This window comes from Eschscholzia californica, unplaced genomic scaffold, assembly GCF_041429995.1.
Source record: "Eschscholzia californica isolate CP2 unplaced genomic scaffold, dmEscCali1.0.p SCAF_1, whole genome shotgun sequence".
NCBI classification, from domain to species: domain Eukaryota; kingdom Viridiplantae; phylum Streptophyta; class Magnoliopsida; order Ranunculales; family Papaveraceae; genus Eschscholzia; species Eschscholzia californica.
In genome coordinates, this window is record NW_028238198.1 from 86,960,219 (window position 1) to 86,982,653 (window position 22,435).

Here is a 22,435-nt window from a genome sequence, read left to right on the forward strand (position 1 = left end):
CATCTCATGGTCCTCCAAGAGACAGGCTACCATCTCTCGTTCCAGTGCAGAAGCCGAGTACCGCGGTGTTGCAAATGTTGTTGCAGAAGTTTGCTGGTTGCGAAACCTACTGCTAGAGCTTCAACGCCCTCTTTCCTGCGCCACTCTAGTCTATTGCGACAATGTCAGTGCCATTTATCTATCAGGTAACCCAGTACAACATCAACGAACCAAGCACATAGAACTTGATATACACTTTCTTCGTGAAAAGGTGCAACAGGGTCAAGTGCGTGTTCTTCATGTGCCCTCACGATATCAAATCGCTGACATATTCACGAAGGGGCTGCCACGTGTACTCTTTAAAAACTGTCGCTCCAGTCTCAGCCTTCGGCCTCCTCCGGCTTCGACTGCGGGGGTGTAATAGATAAGGCATCTATATTTATAGTAATGATTTGTAAATTTATATTGTTGCCATATCTATTGTAATCATCCCAAAATATGGGATTGTAATTTCATTATATAATGGATACCCAAAGAGGGGAAGAGGCAAAGATCCTCTCATTTCATTCCAATTGTTATTTATAGCTGCATCAAAATGACCAACCATAGACAAATCAAATATGTTGCGAATACATATTCTTGTTGGATTGTTGCTATTCTTTATTTTACTTTCGAAGTTTGTTTCGGCTTTTTCTAAAGGTTCGTCAATTAGTACTTGGAAAATAAATGCGGTATTTGAAGAACAAAACCAAGCAGAGTCTCTTCTTAAATGGAAATCTAGCCTTCCCGACCAAACTCGTGGTCAACCTAAAGCTCTCCTACAGTCTTGGAAGAGATCAACTTATCAATGCAAATGGTATGGAATCACTTGTGACAACAAGGGAAATATCGTCGGAGTGAATATAACAGGTTTGGGTTTAAAAGGTACGCTCTATCATTTCAACTTCTCGGCTTTCCCATACATTGTTATTCTAGACTTGAGTTCGAATGCTCTCTATGGCTCAATTCCTTCTCAAATTTCTCATCTTAAAAGAGCAACTTATATTGATATTGGCCAGAACCAATTCTCTGGTCACATTCCTCAAGAACTCGGGGATCTACCTTTCCTTACTGTCCTAAGTCTCGGCCAAAACAACCTCATAGGTTCAATCCCATCTTCTATAGGATAATAGGAATGCTAAGTTCTCTTACTGTACTCTATTTGTTCGAAAACAATCTCTCTGGTCCAATCCCTGATTCATTATGCAATTTAGGTAAGTTAAATACTTTATCTCTGTTTCACAATCAACTTACTGGAATCATTCCGCGAGATATAAGAAGGTTAAGATCTCTTACATACTTAGAAATATATGATAACAATATCTCTGGTCCCATCCCTGATTCAATATGCAATTTAGATAAGTTAAATACTTTATATCTTTATCGAAATCAACTTTCTGGAATTATTCCGAGAGATATAGGAAGGTTAAGATCTCTTTCATCCTTAGATATGTCACATAACTATCTCTCTGCTTCCATCCCTAACTCGTTATGCAATCTGACTAACCTAAAGTATCTAGCTAGTTTCTACAATCAACTTTCTGGAGTCATTCCACGAGAAATCGGAAGGTTAAGGTCTCTTGGTGAGCTCCGTTTGAATAATAACAATGTCAATGGTAGAATTCCGGCTTCAATAGGAAATTTGAGCAGCTTGGTTGTCCTATTCTTAGATAATAACAACTTCTTTGGTTCATTACCATATGAATTCAACCATCTTGACCTAGTCAATTTGTCATTGTCGACGAATTTTTTATCAGGTTATTTACCAGACGACGTATGTAAAGGAGGATCACTTCAATGGATTGTTGCATTCGCCAACCAGTTCACAGGTCCTATTCCAAAAAGCCTTAAAAACTGCACCAGCATAAGAACACTTGACCTTGGGAGGAATAATCTCATTGACAATATATCAATAGCTTTAGGCGTGTATCCAGAACTCAAGTATTTCAGTTTGAGAGACAATGGATTGTTCGGTGAACTCTCCCAAAAATGGGGGTTGAGCCAAAATTTGTCGGCCTTTTCAATGTCAGGAAACAAGATTACTGGTGGAATATCGATTGAATTTAAAAAGTTAAAAAGTTTAAGAAAACTTTATATTGATTCAAATTATCTCTCAGGAGAAATTCCAAAGCAGTTGTTCCAATTATCATCTTTGATCTACCTAAAATTGAGTAATAACCGACTCTCAGGTAGGTTGCCATTAACAATTGGAATGTTATCTAACATAGAAAGGCTTGATCTATCAACAAACTTTTTAAGCGGGCCGATACCAACACAACTTGGAGATTGTTCGAAGTTGTTGTCTCTTAATTTAGGCACGAATAAGTTGAATGGAAGGATTCCGATTCAGCTGGGGAACTTGCAGTCCATACAAATCTTGTTGGATCTTGTTAGTCAGAATGAACTCGGTGGAGAAATACCACAGGATCTTGGGAAATTAGACAAGTTAAAAAAGTTGAATCTTTCACGTAACAAGATTTCTGGTTCCATTCCATCTTCGTTTGTTGGAATGATTAGTCTGACAGTTGTTAATGTTTCTTACAATGAATTGAGTGGCCCACTTCCGAACATGAAGGCATTCACTAGTGCTTCATTTGATGCATTCAAGAACAACATAGGTTTATGTAGTAACAACTTTACAGGCCTAAATGCATGCAACAATTCTTCCATCGGAGAAAAGCGAAAGATGGTTAAATATAAATTTTTTATCATAATTCTACTTCCTCTCTTTGGCTTTTTGATTCTTTTGTTCCTATTTTTCGCTGTCTTTTCTCGTTATCGTAAAAGATTAGCAAGAGATATAGAACCGACAGAACAAAGAGAATCTGAAAGCAGAAGAAGAGATGTATTCTCAATATGGAATTACGATGGCAAAGTAGTATTTGAAGATATCATCGAAGCCACTGAGGAATTTGATACTAAATATTGCATCGGAACAGGAGGGTATGGAAGTGTTCACCAAACCAATCTCTCAACGGGTTAAGTTTTCGCTGTAAAGAAACTTCACTCTTCTGACGAAGACTCTGGATCCTTTGACCTCAAATCTTTCGAAAACGAAATTCATGCATTAACACAAATCCGACATCGGCACATTGTGAAACTTTACGGATATTGTTCACACGTAACACGAAGAATCTCGTTTTTGGTTTACGAGTATCTAGAAAAGGGAAGTTTGGCCAATGTTCTACGTGACGAAGAGTTAGTAATGGAGTTCACATGGATAAAGAGGGTAAGATTTATCAAGGGAGTGGTTAATGCACTGAGTTATATGCACCATGACTGCAAACCACCATTAGTGCATAGAGATATATCTAGCAGCAATGTGTTACTAGATTCTGAATACGAAGCCCGAGTCTCTGATTTCGGTACTGCAAGGCTTACAAGGCCCGATTCATCCAACTGGACCTCACTTGCAGGAACCCGCGGATACATCGCTCCAGGTAAAAAAGAAACTTTCGCTCCCATTGATTGATTTATTCACATATGGGGAAATTAACTACGATAATGTTTACGTTTTTTTTTTGTTAAATCTCTGTCCAGAGCTTGCCTATACGATGAAGGTCACAGAGAAATGCGATGTATATAGGCTATGGAGTGGTGGCATTGGAAGTATTAATGGGAACACATCCAGGTGAATTCATTTCGTCGTGTCTTCACACTTCTTCACCTTCAAAACTTTCATTGGGCGAGACCATAATGTTGAAGGATTTGTTGGATCAACGAATCGATCCTCCAAGTGATCATTTTGTTGCAAAAGATATTATGAATGTCTTTAAGTTAGTGTTGGCATGCTTAAGTTGTGATCCACAAACAAGGCCTACAATGGAACAAGTATCTGCAAATCTATCTTCAAACAGATCTATTTCCAACGAGTCCTTTCAAACTATCACATTGGGACAACTAGTAAGGGATGCATAAAAACATTTTGAAGAAGAAGAAACATCTTTCTCGTCTATATTGTTCCTTAGATGGTCCATTTTTTCGCCTATTGTTCGGAATGGATCTGATGTTTTTTATTTCATGTTTTACTAAGGTTATCATGTGATGAACTGAGACTTGTGATTTATGAATTGCAATGACTTAATGAAATATTAGAAATTCAGCCATAGTTTGGTCAACTGGTGAAGATGAAGAAATTTTGTATTTGAATTTGTCCTTGTTATTCAAATCACTAAGAGGTGCATAATGGTATCTGTTTTTTCATCTGTTGATATTACTTATTCCTCCCTCTCGTCAACGCTTTCAGTAACGCTATTGCAAGCTCTCCTTTTGACTCTTGACGCGTAATTTTTGTGACGCATTGGTGCATATTTGATCACATTTTTATAGTAGTTGTTAGTGCATGTAAAAGTATACAAAAGATCACCAGAAAACATTGTAAAAGGGTGGGTGTTCATGGAATCATGGGAAAGAAAAATGTTAGTTAATTGTCCTTAATGTTAGTTAATTGTCACTAACCAAATGACCAAATTGCAAAATGGGGATCACTTGAAGTCCTTAATGTAATTGTAATCTACGAATAAACTATACATTTTTAATCGATGTGCCTTCAGAAGATTTGGCTATGAAACTCTTAATGCATCAGTAAGATGCCTTTTGATTCCACATAAACCCACTCTTGGGCTTACAAGTGGGTGCAAGTTCTAACTTGATGAACCATTTCAAAGATGGTTTATGCACTTTCTGCAGGTAGAATTGTCATTTGGTTGTAAGGGCAGGTTATACCGAAAACAGTTGTGTTATAACTAAAAGTCACGGAAGCTATCGAACCTATCCTAGAAATTGATCCGACTATGAAGATTATTCGAAAAGCTAAGCCAAAATCAAATATGCAAACAGAAATTAACGAGGTTCGGCCTAAAGCCTACGTCCTCGGGCGAACAAGAAATCTTTATTGAAGGATAGATGAAGACGACTAACACAACCCGCAAGTTCGTCCCAAGATGGTACCGTATAGAAATTAACCTTCTATACTAAATCTTCGACGACCGAGAAATTTAACACCGCTCAAAAACTATGAAAAATTTCTCTCACTCTTGCTCTCTCTCTTTAGCTCTCTCTAAAGAAGAGTTGTTGTTGCTTGTGTTGGTGATGATTTACAAAGACTCAAGACCCCTATTTATATAGGATATCAAGCCCCATAAAAAGAAACTTGGTTTCTAAATTACTTTGGTGCCAAAATTTAGAAACCACCTATATGGTGCCCAATAAACCGCCTCAATGATGTATGGAAACTGCCTCTCACAATTAGCTTTGTTAAACCGCCTCAATGAAAGTGGCTCTTAAACCGCCTCTTACTCTTACAAGTTGGTATGTATCACTGTTCTTATCTATCACTTTTGTATGGAGACCTTGATCTGCTCCCCCATGTTATGTTTTAACATTTGTAACCTGATAATCTTGCAGCATATGTTCTTTGGATGATATTTATCAACTTCACAGGGCTTTACTCTTGACATGATAATTCGAGTTTCTTTTTAATCTTTATCTTATTTACTTACTGTGAGTAGCTGTAAAAGTGTCTAATGTTGTTGATTACGTTTTAGCACATTATTTTCATCACCATGACACCATCTACTCCTCGTCCTGATACCCTGGTTGCCTAGTGCTTAACGACCTTGAGGACAAATTTACTGTGATTGATGAAATCAAGGATGCCCCAATATAGGGCAGCTGGGTTGTATTTATAGAATATAAAGGAGGAGTACAATTACAGTATTGTCCCTAGTTACATAAGATAATGACAAACACACCATTTAGACATTATTTACATTAATACCCCCCCTCAAGTCGAACGGCCTTGAACAAGTGAGAGCTTGAACCGTAAATCATCAAATCTTGTGGACGGTAAACCTTTTGTGAAAATGTCAGCTATTTGTGAATCTCCCGGTAAATAATGAACCTTGAGTTTGCCGGACTTAACTTGTTCACGCACAAAGTGGTAATCAATTGCGGAATGTTTGGTGCGGGAGTGAAGAACCGGGTTTATAGTGAGATATGTAGCACTTAAGTTGTCACAATATATAACCGGTGGTGCCGATAAAGAAATACCCAGCTCTTTTAATAAATGTTGTAGCCACCGTATTTCAGAACTAGCATTTGAGACAGCCCTATATTCGGCCTCTGTGGACGATCGGGCCACAGTGGGCTGGGTCTTCGAAGCCCATTGAATTATATTAGGACCAAGGAAGATACAAAGACCCGTCGTTGACCGCCGGTCATCGGGCGATCCTGCCCAATCGGCGTCGGAATAACCAGTGATATTCAAAGATGAAGCTCGTCGAAAGCAAATTCCATTAGAGATAGTGCCTTTTAAGTAACGTAGTATTCGTTTAGCAGCTATTAAGTGAATATCAGTTGGTTGATGCATAAATTTCGATACCTGATTGACGGCATAGGATATATCCGGTCGAGTCATGGTCAAGTATTGAAGAGCTCCGACGAGGCTTCTGAACTTTTGAGGATCATCAATAGGGACACCATTTGATTTAGATAACTTGGTACCACAAAGGACAGGTGTATTAACTGGTTTTGAGTTGTTCAGACCAAATCGTTGAAGAAGATCCAATGTATACTTCGATTGAGTTAGGAGAAGAGTTGATGAATCCCGAACAGCCTCCATTCCAAGAAAATAACTTAATTCGCCCATATCAGTCATCTCAAAATGCTTCTTGAGTTGAGTAATTATCGAGTGAAGTAGTATAGATGACGATCCTGTGACTATTATGTCGTCCACATATAACAATAGAATGATCAAATCATTGTTATGATGAAAATAAAACATGGAAGGATCAGAGATGGATTGCTGAAATTGAAGTCGAAATAAGCAGTCACTAAAACGTTGATGCCAAGCCCGAGGGGCTTGTTTGAGACCATAGAGCGCCTTGTTGAGCTTGCAGACGTATGTGGGAAAACAGGGATCAATGAAGCCTTTGGGTTGATTCATATAAACCGATTCTTCTAAATTGCCATGGAGAAACGCATTCTTAACATCTAATTGGCGAATTCCCCAATTTTTAGTGACAGCCAATGATAGTATGGTACGAATTGTTTCTGGACGAACAACCGGGCTGAACGTCTCTTCGTAATCGATCCCTGGTTGTTGAGTGTAACCCCTGGCTACAAGACGAGCTTTATAACGAAGTAGCGAACCATCTGACCTTCGTTTAATTTTGTAAATCCACTTGCAATCAACTAAGTTCATATCGTGTTTATAAGGGACAAGAGTCCAGGTATTGTTCTTGTGTAAGGCATTGATTTCGTCTGCCATCGCTGAATTCCAATTGTCTGATTTGGAAGCTTGAGTGTAAGTTGTTGGTTCAATTTCATGAGAGGTTAGCAAAATTTTTGGTCTTCTTGTGCCATCTCGACTACGTGTTACCATTGGATGAACAGAAGTGGTAGGAAGAAGTGGTAAATTGGTAGGGATTTGAGAAGTGGAATTGGGATTTGAAATTAGGGTTTCGGATGGAGGAAATTGGGTGTTTTGGAGAAGACGAGAATTATCGTGCGAGTCGTTCGTGTCAAGTAACACGTTAGTTGATGAAGGCACGTGAGAGGTAGGGGACACCAACTGTGGACTAGTGGGGCCAGGTGGCGTTATATCAGGAGACAGCACAGAGGGAAGTGGAGTGGATGAGGGGTCAGTCGGTACCCTTACTGTTGACGCATTAAATAGAGGTAGCGTGGCCTGAGACGGAACAGTAATCTGTCGGCCTTCAAAACCAGGTGGGATAAGAGGAGCCGTACGATTAGGTAAACGACGAGAGGAAGATGGTAAGGAGAAAACGCGTGGTCCCAAAGAATTTGAAGAAAGTGGTGGGACAGGTGGTGAAGAAGGTGGAGGACCAGGACAAAACAGATCTGAGTCAGCTGGAATCGTCCATTTTAATACCAGAGGAGAAGAGAGAGAGTTAGAACAGAGAGAGGGAGTAGAGGAGGAAGACGAAGACAGAGGAAATGTATTCTCATCGAAGATTACACTTCGAGAAATATAAACTCGAGAGGATGTTTCATCAAGGCAACGATAGCCCTTGTGATTTGAGCTGTACCCCAGAAAAATACAAGGTTTTGATTTATAATCAAGCTTTGATGTTCTGTAAGCAGGGAGAAGGGGGAAGCATCGACACCCGAAGATTTTGAAAATACTATAATCTGGTTTGAGGTTAAAAAGCTTTTCAAATGGTGATTTACCCGAAAGTATTGATGAGGGTAGTCGATTTACAGTGAAAACAGCAGTATGAACTGCATCGGCCCAAAACTTGGAAGGCATTGAAGCTTGATGAAGAAGACAAAGTGATGTCTCAACCAAGTGTCTGATCTTTCTCTCAGCAACCCCATTTTGCTGAGGGGTGTGAGGACAAGATTTTCTATGTTGAATTCCATTTGAGACAAGAAAATTGGAAAAATCAGAACTCACATACTCCCCCCCTCCATCAGATTGGAAGATCTTGATTGGGGTTGAAAATTGTTTTTCCACTAAATTTTTGAATTCTTTGAAATGGGTGAAAACTTCGGATTTGTTTTTCATGAAATAGACCCAAGTAAATCTTGTGTAATCATCAATAAATAAAACAATATAACGAAAACCAGAGACAGAAGAAACAGGGGATGGACCCCAAACATCACTGTGAATTAGTTCATTTGGAGAAGAAGAAACATGAGTAACTTGATTAAAAGATAGTTGATGATGTTTACCAGATAAACAACTAATACATTTCGATTTGTTAAAATTTGTAGAAGATAAAGGCAAAACATCATCACTAATTAGGTGATTTAAACTTCTCAGATGAACATGAGCTAGACGCCGATGCCAAACATCAGGAGAAGCACGAGTTCCAGCTGACATTGATTGAACAAAGAAGGAAGAAGACGAAACAGGAGCAGAGGAGAGACGAAAGAGTCCATCCTCAATCGACCCTACGAGGAGTATCTTCCCTGTGGGAAGGTCCTGAACAAAGAAACCACTCCGATCAAAAACAACAACACAATTGAAATCACGAAGCAAGTGTGAAATGGAAATTAAATTCTTCTTAAAGGAAGGAACAATAAGAACATTCTTAAGCACTAAGTTTGGGGTTAAGGGACAATTACCAACACCAGCAACAGGAGCAGAACCTCCATTACCAACAATCACTTGATCAGGAGCAGGGATATCATTTCGGGAAACAATGGAGGCAGTTTCAGATGCAATATGAGATGTAGCACCTGAATCAATGTACCAGTGAGGATCAGGACCGATGGAATCAAGGCCAAGAGCAGCAAATGATTGATGGAAGTCATTTGGACGAGTGAGATTGTAACATTGTCTAGCCGTAAGACCAGTTCGACCACAGTATTGACACACAACAACCTGTCTTTCAGGAGGTTTTCCAAGAACAGAGGAGTATTGGTGACGACCACCCCTGTTAGAGTAAGAGTTCCGACCACGTCCACCTCCCCTGTTGGAGTAACGACCTCGACCACGAGAAACAGAGAAGGATTGAGAGGAAGGGGTCGAGTTTGTAAGCAAAGCAGTTTGTGGAGGGATGTTTGGTTGAAGGAGTTGAAGGCGAAACTCTTGGGTAAGCAACAGAGACTGTAGTTCAGAATAGGTAGGAGGTTGAAGACGAGTGGTCATTGAAGTGACAAAACTCTCATATTCTGAGCCAAGACCAGAGAGAACAATGAGGACAAGTTCCTCATCAACAACAGGGTGACCTATTGCTGCAAGAGAGTCAGCAATACTCTTTAGACGAAGAAGATAATCAGAGATAGAAAGGGAGCCCTTCTTTGTGGTTTGAAGCTGGAGTTTGAGATTCATTAGACGAGCCGAGTTGAAGGATGAAAAACTGTGTTCCAAGGATTCCCACACTGCTCTAGAAGAAGTGAGGCCAAGAACCTGAGACAGAATAGGTTCTGTTAAAGTGGCATTTAGCCAAGACAATAGCATTTGATCGACCCTGTACCAGTAGACAAAATCAGGGTTTGGATTGGGGTTAGAGGTATTCTCAGGATTGAGAAATTCAGGAGGAGGTGGGAAGCTTCCATTGACAAACTTAAACAGGTCGTGGGAGTGAAGGATTGGTAGAAGTTGACTACGCCATAGGAGGTAATTCGTGTTATCCAATCTAATCGAAACCAGGCTTGCTATGTTGGTAAGAGAAGGTAAAGTTGAGACAGTGGTTTGAGAAGAAGAGGGAGTAAAAACAGGGGTGGGAGAAAGAGGATTAGCTTCTGTGGTGGCCATTAATGGAACAGTAAAACAGAGACAAAGGAGAAGAAGAAGACGAGTGAAAAGAGAGACACAAGGACCAAGAGATTTTGCTCAAGGGGACGGCTCTGATACCATGTGATTGATGAAATCAAGGATGCCCCAATATAGGGCAGCTGGGTTGTATTTATAGAATATAAAGGAGGAGTACAATTACAGTATTGTCCCTAGTTACATAAGATAATGACAAACACACCATTTAGACATTATTTACATTAATATTTACTCCAAATGCTTATAAGCCCAATATGATAACCAATAGAATTAGTCCTTAGATACTATGTTAGTTCCCGTAAATGGTTCTCTGGGGTGCATCCTACAAGTGATTTTCGCGGTCTTTTGAAAAGCAAAAGAAATCAGTGACATCTTTAGAGACAGTATAAATGCTGGATGGGGAGCCAATCAGCAGCTCCATGCCTCCTTCTGAGTCAAAATTTAAATTAGAGTATTGGGAAAGCTTGGGTCTATTATCTATCTTATCGGGGTAATATATTACGTTGGAATTTCAACAAAAAAAAATATATTACGTTGGAGGTCTTGCTAGCAACATTTTGAGCCTTAGAGGTTATCGGCTTCTTTCATCTGTTCTGTTTTATGTTTTCTTTCTTTTCGTGTGTGTTAGACTTGTTCATCCTTTTACGCTATTATTCCATTGTCAAGGGAAAACCATATTAGTCTAAGATTCTCTATTGTAGCTTTGGAGAAATGCTCGAGGGGAAGATCTGTTTAGATTATTAGCAACTTAGGCGGACGCGAGATATGTTTAGAGAAGTCTTAGCTGGTTTACCCCCTTGAAGAGGTAATGTGCAAGGAGTTCTCTAGCTTGGGAGAGAATGGTCGAGGGAAGGATCTTAGGCAAATGAAAAGTATGGTTAGACAAGTCTTTTAGCTATTTCACTCCCATGAAGTGGTAATGGGCAAACCATTATTCCACTCAAATGATGTATTCATCTCGAAACAAAATCAGTTATTTTTTTTTTCTAATTTTACCCTCCTTCTGTTATTAGTCGTCTTCGTTCTTGATGTTTCATTTACAGCAGTCTAAACTGTAAGTTTGGACTCCCTTTTTATGGTGGTTATGACCAAGGTATATTCAAGTGCAGGGGAAAAGGGCAAGGGTGAAAGTGGTAAAGAACTTCACTATAAGGGAACATGTAGCTTTGGAAGAGTTATTCAAGGGATGGATACTGTATAAGCAATCGAAGGAAGAGCTGGGACATATAACGGGAAGCCAATAAGGAATAAAGAAGGTTGTTATTGCAGATTCAGGGAGAGATACCGATGAGCAAGTGGGACGAAGAAAGCTAACTGACTGGTAATTCTACAACATCATAAATGACAACACATGTTGAAAAGTAAAGCGTCAACAAGAATACCATAAAAGAAGAAAAAAATATTTACTATTGTTTGCAATTGTTTTTGTTCGATGAGATGAGAGATTCTTTATTTTATTTTTGGCGGTCGAGTAAAAGGGGAGTTTTGAAGGTGTCCCCGTTTAAGTGTTAAAGGTGCCTCCTTCAAGACGAGTTTTAGACAGTCTTGTGAGTGAATGAGACACACTAACGGTGATAAAATAAAAAAATGGTTCTGCGAAATTTAGGAAAATTGTTCCTGTCAACAAAAATAACTGATTTGGATTCTATTCTGTAGTGTTCAACTAATCTGGGAATGGTGCTTTAGAGTTTTGTTTCGGAACCCATACTGTTTTAATTATTCGATTTGGGATGCCATTGGTGTTCGGCCTTGGTCCGACCTATAAAGCATGCAATTTGGTGGTAACTTTCTTTACTATTACTAAAGCTTGGACACCAAATGGAAGACCTTGACTTAGAACCCTCCTAAGTCTCTTACTTTTGACGACCAACTAAAGCTTTCACTTTCTTTACATTCTCCATATAAAATAGGCAAGAAATTACTTTGGTTAATTATGAAAGACCTTGACTTCATTACCTAAGTCTTTCTATCTTTTACCCTATTGTAATCATTTCTTACTTGACAATTATCTTATGTAGAGAGTGCTTCCAATTGTTATTTATAGCTGCATCAAAATGACCCACCCATACCAGAACGATAGACAAATCAAATATGTTGCGAATACATCTTCTTGTTGCATTATTGCTATTCTTTATTTTAATTTCCAAGTTTGTTTTGGCTTTTTCTGAAGGTTCGTCAATTAATACTTGGAAAATAAATGCGGTATTTGAAGAACAAAACCAAGCAGATTCTCTTCTTAAATGGAAATCTAGCCTTCCCGACCAAACTCGTGGTCAACCTAAAGCTCTCCTACAGTCTTGGAAGAGACGGACTTATCAATGCAAATGGTATGGAATCACTTGTGATAACAAGGGAAATATTGCCAGAATGAATATAACAGATTTGGGCTTAAAAGGTACGCTCAATGATTTCAACTTCTCGGCTTTCCCACACATTGTTAGTATAGACTTGAGTTTGAACGCTCTCTATGGCTCAATTCCTTCTCAAATTTCTCATCTTAAGAGAGTAACTTACATTGATATTGGCGACAATCATTTCTCTGGTCACATTCCTAAAGAACTTGGGGATCTACCCCTCCTTGTTGTCCTCAATCTGGCCCAAAACAACCTCATAGGTTCAATCCCATCTTCTATAGGAATGCTAAGTTCTCTTACTCAACTCTATTTGGAAAGCAACAATCTCTCTGGTCCCATCCCCGATTCATTATGCAATTTAGATAAGTTAAATACTCTATATCTTTATGAAAATCAACTTTCTGGAATCATTCCGCGAGATGTAGGAAGGTTAAGATCTCTTACAGACTTACAAATATCAACTAACAATATCTCTGGTTCGATCCCTCATTCATTATGGAATTTAGATAAGTTAAATACTCTATATCTTGCTGAAAATCAACTTTCTGGAATAATTCCGCGAGATATAGGAAGGTTAAGATCTCTTTCATCCTTAGATATGTCATTTAACAATATCTCTGGTTCTATTCCTGACTCTTTATTCAATCTGACTAACCTAAAGGATCTAGTTATTTTCGAGAATCAACTTTCTGGAGTCATTCCACGAGAAATCGGAAGGTTAATGTCTCTTCGTAACCTCCGTTTGAGTGGTAACAATCTCAGTGGTAGAATTCCGGCTTCAATAGGAAATTTGAGCAGCTTGGTTACCCTATTTTTAGATAGTAACAACTTCTTTGATTCATTACCATGTGAACTCAACCATCTTGACCTAGTCAAATTGTCATTGTCGTCGAACTTTTTATCTGGGTATTTACCAGACGACGTATGTAAAGGAGGATCACTTCAATTGTTTGTTGGATTCGACAACCAGTTCACAGGTCCTATTCCAAAAAGCCTTAAAAACTGCACCAGCATAAGAGTAGTTGACCTTGAAACTAATAATCTCATTGACAATATATCAATAGCTTTCGGCGTGTATCCAGAACTCCAGTATATCAATTTGAGAAACAATGGATTGTTCGGTAAACTCTCCCAAAAATGGGGGTTGAGCCAAAATTTGTTATCCTTTTTAATGTCCGAAAACAAGATTACTGGTAGAATACCGATCGAATTCGAGAAGTTAAAAAGTTTGAAAAGACTTCAAATTGATTCAAATTGTCTCACAGGAGAAATTCCGAAGCAGTTGTTCCAATTATCATCTTTAATAGACATAAATTTGAGTAATAACCGACTCTCAGGTAGGTTGCCACTAACTATTGGAATGTTATCCAACATAGAATGGCTTGATCTATCAACAAATTTTTTAAGTGGACCGATACCAACAGAAATTGGAGATTGTTCGAAGTTGATTTCTCTTAATTTAGGCACAAATAAGTTGAATGGAAGCATTCCGACTCAGCTGGGGAACTTGCAGTCCATTCAAATCTTGTTGGATATTAGTCAGAATGAACTCAGTGGAGAAATACCACAAGATCTCGGGAAATTAAACATGTTAGAAACGTTGAATCTTTCACGTAACAAACTTTCTGGTTCAATTCCATCTTCGTTTGTTGGAATGCTTAGTCTGACAGCTGTCAATGTTTCTTACAATGAATTGAGTGGTCCGCTTCCGAACATGAAGGCATTCACCAATGCTTCATTTGATGCAGTCAAGAACAATATAGGCTTATGTTGTAACAACTTTATAGGGCTAAAAGCATGCAACAATTCTTCCATCGGAGAAAAGCGAAAGATGGTTAAACATAAAATTTTGATCGTAATTCTACTTCCTCTCTTTGCTTTTTTGATACTTTTGTTCTTACTTTTCGCTATCTTTTCTCGTTATAGTAAAAGAGTAGCAAGAGATTTACAACCGACGGAACAAAGAGAATCTGAAAACATAAGAAAAGATGTATTCTCAATATGGAATTACGATGGAAAAGTAGTATTTGAAGATATCATCAAAGCCACTGAGGAATTTGATACTAAATATTGTATCGGAACAGGAGGGTATGGAAGTGTTTACAAAGCAAATCTTTCAACAGGTCAAGTTTTTGCTGTAAAGAAACTTCACTCTTCTGATGAAGACTCTGGATCTTTTGACCTCAAGTCTTTTGAAAACGAGATTCATACATTAACACAAATCCGACATCGGCACATTGTGAAACTTTACGGATATTGTTCACAGGTTACACGAAGAATCTCGTTTTTGGTGTACGAGTATCTAGAGAAGGGAAGTTTGGCAAATGTTCTACGTGACGAAGAACTAGTAATGGAGCTCACATGGATAAAGAGGGTTAGATTTATTAAGGGAGTGGTTAATGCGCTGAGTTATATGCACCATGACTGCATACCACCATTAGTGCATAGAGATATATCGAGCAACAATGTGTTACTAGATTCTGAATACGAAGCTCGTGTGTCTGATTTCGGTACGGCACGACTTATAAGGCCCGATTCATCCAACTGGACTTCACTTGCAGGAACCCGCGGATACATTGCTCCAGGTAAGAAAGACATCATCGCTCCCATTTATTGATTTGTTCACATATGGAGAAATTAACTATGATAAGGTTTGTGTTTTTTTTTTTTGTAAATATCTTTGTTCAGAGCTTGCCTATACGATGAAGGTCACAGAGAAATGCGATGTATATAGCTTTGGAGTGGTGGCATTGGAAGTACTAATGGGAACACATCCTGGTGAATTCATTTCCTCATGTCTTCACACTTCTTCACCTTCAAAAATTTTACCAGGCGAGAGCATAAAACTGAAAGATTTGTTGGATCAACGAATCGATCCTCCAAGTGATAATTTTGTTGCAAAAGATATTATGCATGTTTTTAAGATAGTGTTGTCATGCTTAAGTGGTGATCCGCAAATAAGGCCTACGATGGAACAAGTATCTGCAAATCTATCTTCAAATAGATCTATTTCCGGCGAGTCCTTTCAAACTATCACATTGGGACAACTAGTAAGGGATGCATAAGAACGTTCCGAAGAAGAAGAAGCATCTTTCTCATCTATATTTTTTTCGCCTACTGTTTGGAATGGATCTGATTTTTTTTTTTTCATGTTTTACTAAGGTTATCATGTGATGAGCTGAGACTTGTGATTTATGAATTGCATTTACGTAATGAAATATTTGAAATTCAGTCATAGTTTGGTCAACTGGTGAAGATGAAGAAATTTTGTATTTGAGTTTGTCCTTGTTATTCAAATCAGTAAGAGGTGCATATTTGTATTTGTTTTCATCGGTTGATATTACTTGCTATGCCCTTTCGGCAACGCTTTCAGTAACGCTCTTACAAGCTTTTCTTCTAACTTCTCACGCGTCATTTTTGTGCCGCATCAGTGCATATTTGACAACGTTTTTGTATATAGTTGTTTTTTGTAGATTTGGTCATGCATGTAAAGGTATACAAAAGATAACCAAAAAACATTATGTAAAAGGTGGGTGTTCAAGGGAAAGAAAAACATTTTCAGGGATAAAAGATCATTTGGGTGGACAAATCTTGTTTCCCCGAAAACATTTTTTTCTTCTAATTTTCTTTTTCTTCCTCCCACTACGGTACCGCCACTAGTAGGTGGAAACTGGTGATGGTCCAACGCCACTTCCTTTTTTCTTTCTCTCCTAACCTTTCTATTTTTCTCTCTGTCCAGACCTTTTCTCACTCTCTACCTTGTGAAGTGCAACCTTCGACTCGGCGAAAGGGTTTCTGATTTGGAAGCGTTCCTCTTCACGAAGAAATTTCAGAGAAAGCAAAAAGAGATAATCAGAGGTGGTGGTTACTGACTGTGATGATGGTGATTGTCAATCCTTAGTGGTGGGGGTGGTGGTGGGAGGACACGACGAAGATAAAAATAAAAATTAAGATCGCCTTCAATATATAAGTTGGTGGCTGCGTGGTCAGAGTTAAAAGAAGAAGAGGTAGTGAAGTTTGGTAGAAGTAAAAAAGAAAGAAAAGCTTTTTCTCACCCAAATTTTGATTTTCTTTTCCATGAGAAAAACTTGATTTTCCCATCCAAATACTTTTCCCACGTAGCAAACGGCTCATAGGAAAGTTTTTTGTGATTTGGCGGGTAAACCCTAAACCCCTCTCGAAAGAGTAGCTCTCTATCTTCTCACTTCCTCCTTTTCCAGAAACCCTAAACTCATTTTCTCTCTTCTGCGTTTAGCTTTTAAGTTCGTGAAATGGCATCGACCGTTTTCTCAGATTGTTCTTCTTCTTCTTCATCGTTAACGGCTCGTTTGCTTCACTTCAACAAAATCGGAACTGGAATTCTTCAATCACAACGATCAGCTACTTCCCTTCAATTCAAACCTATAAACCCTAACACAAGGAGAAGAATCATCATCGATACTCAGCGTCGAAGTTCCTACTCTTCAACGGGTAAGAATCATCAAATCTTGTTTTAATTTTCGAAAATCCTTTTGGGGAGTTTTTTCGAACACCTTGGGGTAGTTAGAGGAACTATCTGGGTTTATACTTATTTAGTTTGATACCCATTTTCAAATTCTTAGGCGGATTAACACTACATAAGCTAAACCCTAGTTTAAGATTGATTGACTTGTAATTTGATTATTCATTTCAGTACCAATGTGTAAAATGGAAACCGAAACATCTGCGAAGATAAACCCTAATTTAAGATTGATTGACTTGTAGTTGATTATTCCTTTCAGTAGCAATGTGTAGTATGGAAACGGAAACATCGGCGAAGATAATCGACGGAAATGCGGTTGCTAAGCAAATCAGAGATGAGATATCAAGTGAAATAGTTAGGATGAAGGATGCAATTGGTGTTGTTCCAGGTTTAGCTGTGATTCTTGTTGGGGATAGAAAAGACTCTGCAACTTATGTGAGGAACAAAAAGAAAGCTTGTGAAAAAGTAAATATTACATCTTATGAAGCTCATTTACCCGAGGATACGACAGAAGAAGAACTGCTCAAGTGTGTTAATGAATATAATGAGAATCCTTCTGTTCATGGAATTCTCATTCAGCTACCTCTACCTCGTGTATGTACCTCGATTTAACTTATAATTTTCTGTTGGATAGAATGGTTCTTTTCGGTATCGTTTTAGGTTGGTACGACAAAGATTGACATCTCATATGAACCGATATGTTGCTAATATGCCTGAATTTGGTTCAGTGGCGTTGTGAAATACCCATCCCATTCGCATGCACCTATTCCGGTTTACTGTTTCTTTTGTTATTAAATCGTATGTGGATGTTGATATTACTTGACTGTTGGCATTGAAAATACCCATTTCATGTGGATATTGATTTTTGTTTAGTATTCATGTTTGAAGGAAAAAATGAAACAAAAAATATCATCGGAAACCGTACCCAACCAGCTACTATTTAGGTCGTCCTGTACTTTTCTATTACTATTGATTTCTTTGACTAAGAGGTCTTATCGTCGTTGTGGATTCTGCACCAGCATATGGATAAGGAGAAGATATTGAATGCTATAAATATTGAAAAAGATGTGGATGGATTTAATCCTCTCAACATTGGTCGTCTTGCAATGCGAGATCTGGAGCCTTTATTTGTTCCATGCACACCCAAAGGATGCATAGAGCTATTGAAAAGGTATGAGATTGACATAAAGGGTAAGAGAGCAGTCGTAATAGGACGTAGCAACATTGTCGGAGTGCCAGCTGCATTACTACTTCAGGTTATTGTTCTTAACTTTATCTAAATTTCTCAAAAAAATTGATGGTTTTTTATTGGTCAGGCTTTTCTTCTTTCAATATAAATCATAATATATAGCCGGTGGTCGATGTTTGTAGAGGGAGGATGCTACCGTCAGTGTAGTACATTCGAGAACAAAGAACCCCGAGGAAATCATTAAACAAGCAGATATCATCATTGCTGCTGTAGGGCAACCAAATATGGTGAGGGGTAGCTGGATTAAGCCTGGAGCAGTTATTATTGATGTTGGCATCAATGCAGTTGATGTAAGTATCATTTTTGCTATTGTAGGTCAGGTTCACATTAACCGGCTTAATTTGATTTACTGTCAATTCGATCTATTGGCAACAAGTGTTCAATCGTAAAGTTCACTAGGTTATCTGAAACAAGATCTGTTAAATCATGAATGTCATTAATATCTTAACACCAAAGAGCATTTGTATATAAACAAAACATATTCCAACTTGAAATGGGTAGCAACACTGCTTGAATTGCCTCCCTAGACTAATTAAATATGTCCCCAATCTGTTGGGTCGGGATTGGACAACCGCTGATTCCCAAATCCTACCAAGGGAACTAACTCGGCCAAATTTTACCAACTCTTTGATATATACATTCTTCTAGATTGAAGAATGAATCTGATTGGAGTTTGAGGGCATCTCGAGTTTTACTAACTCCATTTTGTGTTGGCTGTGACAGGATCCAAGTAGGGCTCGAGGTTATCGGCTAGTTGGAGACGTATGTTACGAAGAAGCTTGTAAGGTAGCTTCATATATTACTCCAGTACCTGGTGGAGTAGGTCCTATGACAATAGCCATGCTTCTATCGAACACCCTCAGCTCAGCTAAGAGGGCGTTCAATTTCGAATGATTTTGATGCCTTATTTCAGGACAATCAAGTCTCATCTTGCTAGAAAATCAAAAGATTTTCATGCTCAAGTGTACTTTGTTGTATTGGTAGGAGATTGTTTTTTATCATCTCTTTAATTTGAATATTACGCTCTAATCTCCTGTAACGATTTACTTGGGCGATCTTAAGTTAGCGATGCCAGAGTATTTATCTTACATTATTAGCTTATTCTTATAGGCTGGTTGATATAATGGAAAGCTTGAGAAATGCTGTTTTCCTTTTCCATCTATACTTTTACCATTATGTCTTATTTACTATTCTACCCCTCTAATGGCACTAGAAGATAGTAGTTAATATCTTCATTCTTTTTCCAATCTATCTTGTATTCTTGTTAGGTAATAGAAAATAAGTATTTCGTTACTATAGGTTATTTCTCTATGAGTAGATTTTAACTGGTCCACGTTTTTTTGGGAAACAAGAAGGTTGAGCCAAACACACCCTTTCTCACGCCGCTAGCATTGGGTCGCCGGCAAGCGACCACTATCTGTTTCTCTCTCTTTTTTCTCTCTAAGTTCCGACAGGGAAGGAGAGAGCTCCTTTGCCAGGACCCTTCGTCTGAAAACTAGACTAAGGTTGTCTCGATTTGGTGGGGTTGGAACTTAGAAAGCGAGAAAAAAGAGAGTGAAAGAAAGAAAAAAGAGTAAAGGAAGACGAAACGACGGAGTTTGTGGTGAAGGCCGTCGGAGTTGATGGTGGAAACTGACGGAGTTGATGGTGGAGGTGAGAGGGGAAGATGGAGGAAGAAAAAATTGAGAAGACATTGGGTAGGTTATGTTAAGAAAAAAATGTTTCCGTCCAAATGTTTGTACCACGGAAAATTCCTTTATTTCGTAAATCATCCCAGATTTTAAGTAGAGACGCAAAATTGGATATGACTTGTTAGAAAAGGCTTGCACAATTTAATAAAAACCATGAAGAATCTTCACACCACTTTACTAGGTCTAAGATACAATAATCCGTTTTTAAAACACAATTAACATCACAAACTTTTCATTAATCACACCCCCAATATTAGTACAACGCAATAAACGATTAAATACCAACAAACTTGTCGTAATTTATCACGGGCTTCCTTTTTCCCTTGTAATATAAGCATTGGTCAAAATATGTAGACGGTGATTTGTTAAACTTCATGGACGGAATTTGCACACAGTTTTCAATTCTTCTTCGGGTTTTTCATTCCCTGCAAATCCTTTGTCGACCCACGCAGAATAACCACCTTCCATATTTTTTACCTTCGTATATCCCTGTAAGTTTTAATTTTAAGGGTTTTAGTTGGTTTCCTCAATGAGCCTAGCCCAAGTTTCATAAGTTTCAACCTAAATTTCTAGGGCTTTTCGTCATATCTACACGTTTTTTTTCTGTTATCTAGGCGTCCCTTGGGTTTGTAGACATACAATTTTAGGTGGTACAAGAGCAACCATTAGATTCATCGGGTGGTCTTTCCAAATCTTAAGTGTCAGATCTGATCTTTCTAAACTGATACAATCTAACGGTTCACATCGTTTTACATTCGGTTTGTACATTTAGAAGTTTTGGTAGACAAACAAGAATTCAGAGATAGAATGATTCAAAATTCCCATCTACCTAAGAAATATGAAAAGATAAAGAGAAAGAAAATGGGCTTACAGCTTCAAGAAGATCACCACAAGCAAGAAATGATCTCCCACCACTGTTGCATCCCTTCAAATATATATCCAAATTATTATTAGAGTTAATTCCTATATGGCCCCCTACTTTGTGACCAGCTTCCTTTATGGCCCCCAAATTTCTGTAAATTCAAATATGACCCCCTATTTTCATGGAAATGTCATAACTACCCTTCCCATTAATATATTTTCAAAATAAAATTAAAAACAAAAACCTAAATTCCACCTCACTTCCCTCTCCACCACTCATCTCTCTCCACGTCACCTCTCTCCAACTCACCTCTCTCTCCAACTCACCTCTCTAATGGTTTTTAAAGGAAGCTGGTCACAAAGTAGGGGGCCATATAGGAATTAACTCTTATTATTATTATTTTTCGAAGACAAGAGCTTGTGGGTAAATAAGAACTCTATTTTTTTTTCTCGAAGTAGGTGAAAGTTTAGTTTATACCACAATTAGTTGGTCATCCTTGCTACAAACAGCGGAGAGTTGTTCGAGAAATTCAGAGTTTTTAAGTTTACCTAAAAATTTGCAAAAAAGAATCTTATCAAAGGAAACGGAAAAGAGCAGAAGTACGTAATCTTCGTGAGAAGTCAACTACAATATACCTTCTGGTGTCTTGAACATGTAAGTGACATTGATTGCATTTTCAACATGACTTTTGTTGAACTCTTCAATTGTCCTAAAACAAATAGTAATTCACAAGATTATTAAATGTAAGCAATCTTAATTTTCGACAATGAAGTCATTAATTTGTTGAACTCTTTATTTTTCTTTTATTTTTACCTCACATCAAGATAACGGTAATTTGATGAATCAAGGAGTTCTTTAGCAGTATGAACATCAATGGTCACGATTGCTTCGGAGCTGCAAGAGAAGATATTATCACGAATTCTTGATTCAAATTAAGATAAATCTTAGGTGATTATACTAATTAACTAACTAACCTTTTGGAGGAATCCATGTTCCTTTGTAGAGGAGGAAGAAAAAAAGAGCTTCTTCTTCTATAACTATAGTTGACTTTTGCTTTAGGTTGGGAAAGAGCAAAGGTGAAGATCTTGTTGGCTTAGTTTGGCTTAATGTAAGAATGATATAAAGTAAATAAAGTCAACTTTTCGATCACAAAAACAGAGTCAACTTTGAAATAGCTAATAAAATAAGTTTGATATCATAAAAAAATTGTCTTAAGATTCGAATATACCAAGAAACTATATGCAAAATAAAGATAAATTTTGAGTGTATATTTCAAATTCTGACTCTCTTAGTTCGAACACTATCTCAAAATTACATCTCAATCGTTTTTCGCTTGCAAATGGTAATGGGCGTTATTTACGGTGCTGCCTACAGGTCGTATCTGTTTTCTTTTCCCAATATCTAAAATCTAACTTTCCTGATACTGAAATGTCCAAACTCGAATGGACCCAAACTTAGTCTATGTAGATCCTCAAATGTCCAACTCGAATTGACCCAAAATATACTATTAGGAC

General features: G+C 38.0%; 3 protein-coding genes and 1 pseudogene across 6 annotated transcripts; 3 read left to right on the forward strand and 1 right to left on the reverse strand.

Annotated features, from left to right (window-relative positions):
- The first annotated feature begins 599 nt into the window (after positions 1-599).
- LOC147570667 (uncharacterized) lies at positions 600-4,121 on the forward strand (annotated as a pseudogene). Its single transcript, XR_015235833.1, has 2 exons — positions 600-3,458; positions 3,559-4,121. The product of XR_015235833.1 is annotated as an uncharacterized LOC147570667 (transcript).
- Positions 4,122-12,355: 8,234 nt separating this feature from the next.
- LOC147570668 (uncharacterized) lies at positions 12,356-15,865 on the forward strand. Its single transcript, XM_086664668.1, has 2 exons — positions 12,356-15,203; positions 15,307-15,865. The coding sequence occupies exons 1-2, from the start codon at positions 12,356-12,358 to the stop codon at positions 15,681-15,683; spliced, it is 3,225 nt and encodes a 1,074-aa protein (XP_086520794.1). The 3' UTR covers positions 15,684-15,865.
- A 754-nt stretch (positions 15,866-16,619) lies between these two features.
- On the forward strand, positions 16,620-19,524 carry LOC147570669 (bifunctional protein FolD 4, chloroplastic-like). Of its 3 annotated transcripts, none has more exons than XM_086657231.1 (5): positions 16,620-17,088; positions 17,379-17,713; positions 18,139-18,375; positions 18,491-18,658; positions 19,092-19,524. In XM_086657231.1, exons 1-5 carry the CDS (start codon positions 16,890-16,892, stop codon positions 19,260-19,262), a joined length of 1,110 nt encoding a protein of 369 aa, XP_086513357.1. In that variant the 5' UTR covers positions 16,620-16,889; the 3' UTR covers positions 19,263-19,524. The 3 variants fall into 3 exon arrangements, with proteins under 3 accessions (XP_086513357.1, XP_086513358.1, XP_086513359.1); XM_086657232.1 differs by having other exon boundaries at positions 16,701-17,088; positions 17,382-17,713; XM_086657233.1 differs by having other exon boundaries at positions 16,735-17,156; positions 17,220-17,713.
- A 675-nt stretch (positions 19,525-20,199) lies between these two features.
- Positions 20,200-22,023, reverse strand: LOC147570670 (protein HIGH ARSENIC CONTENT 1, mitochondrial-like). Its single transcript, XM_086657238.1, has 6 exons — positions 21,896-22,023; positions 21,735-21,815; positions 21,557-21,630; positions 21,399-21,469; positions 20,931-20,984; positions 20,200-20,548 (listed from the first exon to the last, which is right to left on the reverse strand). The coding sequence occupies exons 1-6, from the start codon at positions 21,910-21,912 to the stop codon at positions 20,432-20,434; spliced, it is 414 nt and encodes a 137-aa protein (XP_086513364.1). The 5' UTR covers positions 21,913-22,023; the 3' UTR covers positions 20,200-20,431.
- Between the last annotated feature and the right edge of the window lie 412 nt (positions 22,024-22,435).

Bases quoted from the DNA above. Each gene is read 5' to 3' on its own strand.
- LOC147570669 (XM_086657231.1), top strand. From the start codon at position 16,890: ATGGCATCGACCGTTTTCTCAGATTGTTCTTCTTCTTCTTCATCGTTA. The intron at 17,089-17,378 runs GTAAGAATCATC...TATTCCTTTCAG, and splicing joins AAGTTCCTACTCTTCAACGG to TAGCAATGTGTAGTATGGAA. The intron at 18,659-19,091 runs GTAAGTATCATT...TGGCTGTGACAG, and splicing joins TTGGCATCAATGCAGTTGAT to GATCCAAGTAGGGCTCGAGG.
- LOC147570670 (XM_086657238.1), bottom strand. The intron at 21,631-21,734 runs GTAAAAATAAAA...TATTTGTTTTAG, and splicing joins TACCGTTATCTTGATGTGAG to GACAATTGAAGAGTTCAACA. The intron at 21,470-21,556 runs GTATATTGTAGT...GCAAATTTTTAG, and splicing joins CATGTTCAAGACACCAGAAG to GTAAACTTAAAAACTCTGAA.
- LOC147570668 (XM_086664668.1), top strand. From the start codon at position 12,356: ATGTTGCGAATACATCTTCTTGTTGCATTATTGCTATTCTTTATTTTA. The intron at 15,204-15,306 runs GTAAGAAAGACA...ATCTTTGTTCAG, and splicing joins CCGCGGATACATTGCTCCAG to AGCTTGCCTATACGATGAAG.